The 2120-nt window shown below is 45.6% G+C and overlaps 1 protein-coding gene across 1 annotated transcript; it reads right to left on the bottom strand.

Moving 5' to 3' along the window:
• Positions 1-228: 228 nt before the first annotated feature.
• LOC138510787 (zonadhesin-like) lies at positions 229-780 on the bottom strand. Its single transcript, XM_069626501.1, has one exon. The coding sequence runs from the start codon at positions 778-780 to the stop codon at positions 229-231; it is 552 nt and encodes a 183-aa protein (XP_069482602.1).
• Between the last annotated feature and the right edge of the window lie 1340 nt (positions 781-2120).

Here is a 2120-nt window from a genome sequence, read left to right as displayed (position 1 = left end):
TGCACATTCAATTCATGGCTATGCACAGTCAATTTAGGGCTAGGCACAATCAAATTAGGGATAGGCACAATCAATTCACAGCTAGGCACAATCCATTCAGGAGTAGGCATGGTCAATTCTGGGCATGGCACAGCCAATTTAGGGCTAGGCACAATCAATTCAGGCCTAGACATGGGCAATTGTGGGTTAGTCACAATCAATTTAGGGCGGACCATGGTCAATTGTGGGCTAGGCACAATCATTCTGGGCTAGCATGGTCAATTTAGGGCTAGGCACAATCAATTCAGTGCTAGGCAATATACCTTCAGTGCTAGGCATGGTCAATAAAGGGCTAGTCACAATCAATTTAGGACTAGGCACAGTCAATTCAGGGCAAGACACGGTAAATTTAGGGCTAGACACAATAAATGTAGGGCTAGGCACAATCAATTTGAGGCTAGGCATGATCAATTGTGGGCTAGGAACAATCAATTCTGGGATAGGCACAGTCAATTTAGAGATAGGCACAATACATTCAGGGCTAGGCACAATCAATTCAGTGCTAGGAATGGTCAATTCAGGGCTGGGCACAGTCAATTTAGGGCTAGGCACATTCAATTCATGGCTACGCACAGTCAATTCAGGGCTAGGCACAATCAAAGTAGGGAAAGACACAATCAATTCAAGGCTAGGCACAATCCATTCAGGAATTTGCATGGTCAATTCTGGGCACGGCACAGTCAATTTAGGGCTAGGCACAATCAATTCATGGCTAGGCACAATCAATTCAGGACTAGGCATGGTCAATTCAGGGCTAGGCACAATAAATTCAGGGCTAGGCACAGTCAATTCAGGGCTAGGCATGGCCAATTGTGGGCTAGGCACAATCATTCAGGGCTAGCATGGTCAATTGTTGGCTAGGCACAATCAATTATGGGCTAGGCACAGACAATTCAGGGCTAGGCACAATCAATTCAGGGCTAGGCACAATACAATTAGAGCTAGGCATGGTCAATACAAGGCTAGTCACAGTCAATTTAGGACTGGGCACAGTCAATTCAGGGCTAGACACAGTCAATGTAAGGCTAGGAATAATAAATGTAGGGCTAGGCACAATCAATTTGAGGCTAGGCATGATCAATTGTGGGCTAGGCACAATCAATTTAGAGCTGGGCATGGACAATTTTGGGCTAGGCACAATCAATTATGGGCCAGGCACAATAAATTCAGGGCTGGCACAATCAATTCAGTGCTAGGCATGGTCAATTCAGGGCTAGGCACAGTCAATTTAGGGTTAGGCACATTCAATTCGGGGCTATGCACAGTCAATATAGGGCTAGGCATAATCAAAGTAGGGACAGACACAATCAATTCAAGGCTAGGCACAATCCATTCAGGAATAGGCACAATCAATTCATGGCTAGGCACAGTCAATTTAGGGCTAGGCACAATTAATTCATGGCTAGGCACAATCAATTCAGGACTAGGCATGGTCAATTCAGGGCTAGGCACAATAAATTCAGTGCTAGGCACAATCAATTCAGGGCTAGGCATGGCCAATTTTGGGCTAGGCACAATCAATTCAGGGCTGGCCATTGTCAATTGTGGGCTAGGCACAATCATTCAGGGCTAGCATGGTCAATTGTTTACTAGGCACAATCAATTCTGGGCTAGGCACAGACATATCAGGGCTAGGCACAATACATTTAGGGCTAGGCATGGTCAATATAGGTCTAGTCACAGTCAATTGAGGGCTAGGCACAATCATAGTAGGGCTAGGAACAATCAAGTCAGGGCTAGGCACAATCAATTCAGGGCTAGGCATGGTCAATTCAGGGCTAGGCACAGTAAATTTAGGGCTCGGCACATTCAATTCATGGCTATGCACAGGCAATTCAGGGCTAGGCACAATCAAAGTAGGAATAGACACAATCAATTCAAGGCTAGGCACAATCCATTCAGGACTATGCATGGTCAATTCTGGGCACGGCACAGTCAATTTAGGGCTAGGCAAACTCAATTCATGGCTAGGCACAATCAATTCAGGACTAGGCATGGTCAATTCAGGGCTAGGCACAATAAATTCAGGGCTAGGCACAATCAATTCAGGGCTAGCATGGTCAATTATTGGCTAGTCACAA

This window comes from Ambystoma mexicanum, chromosome 6p (assembly GCF_040938575.1).
Source record: "Ambystoma mexicanum isolate Mex_15411 chromosome 6p, UKY_AmexF1_1, whole genome shotgun sequence".
Taxonomy (NCBI): Eukaryota; Metazoa; Chordata; class Amphibia; order Caudata; family Ambystomatidae; genus Ambystoma; species Ambystoma mexicanum.
This window is presented reverse-complemented; position numbering and strand designations above follow the sequence as displayed.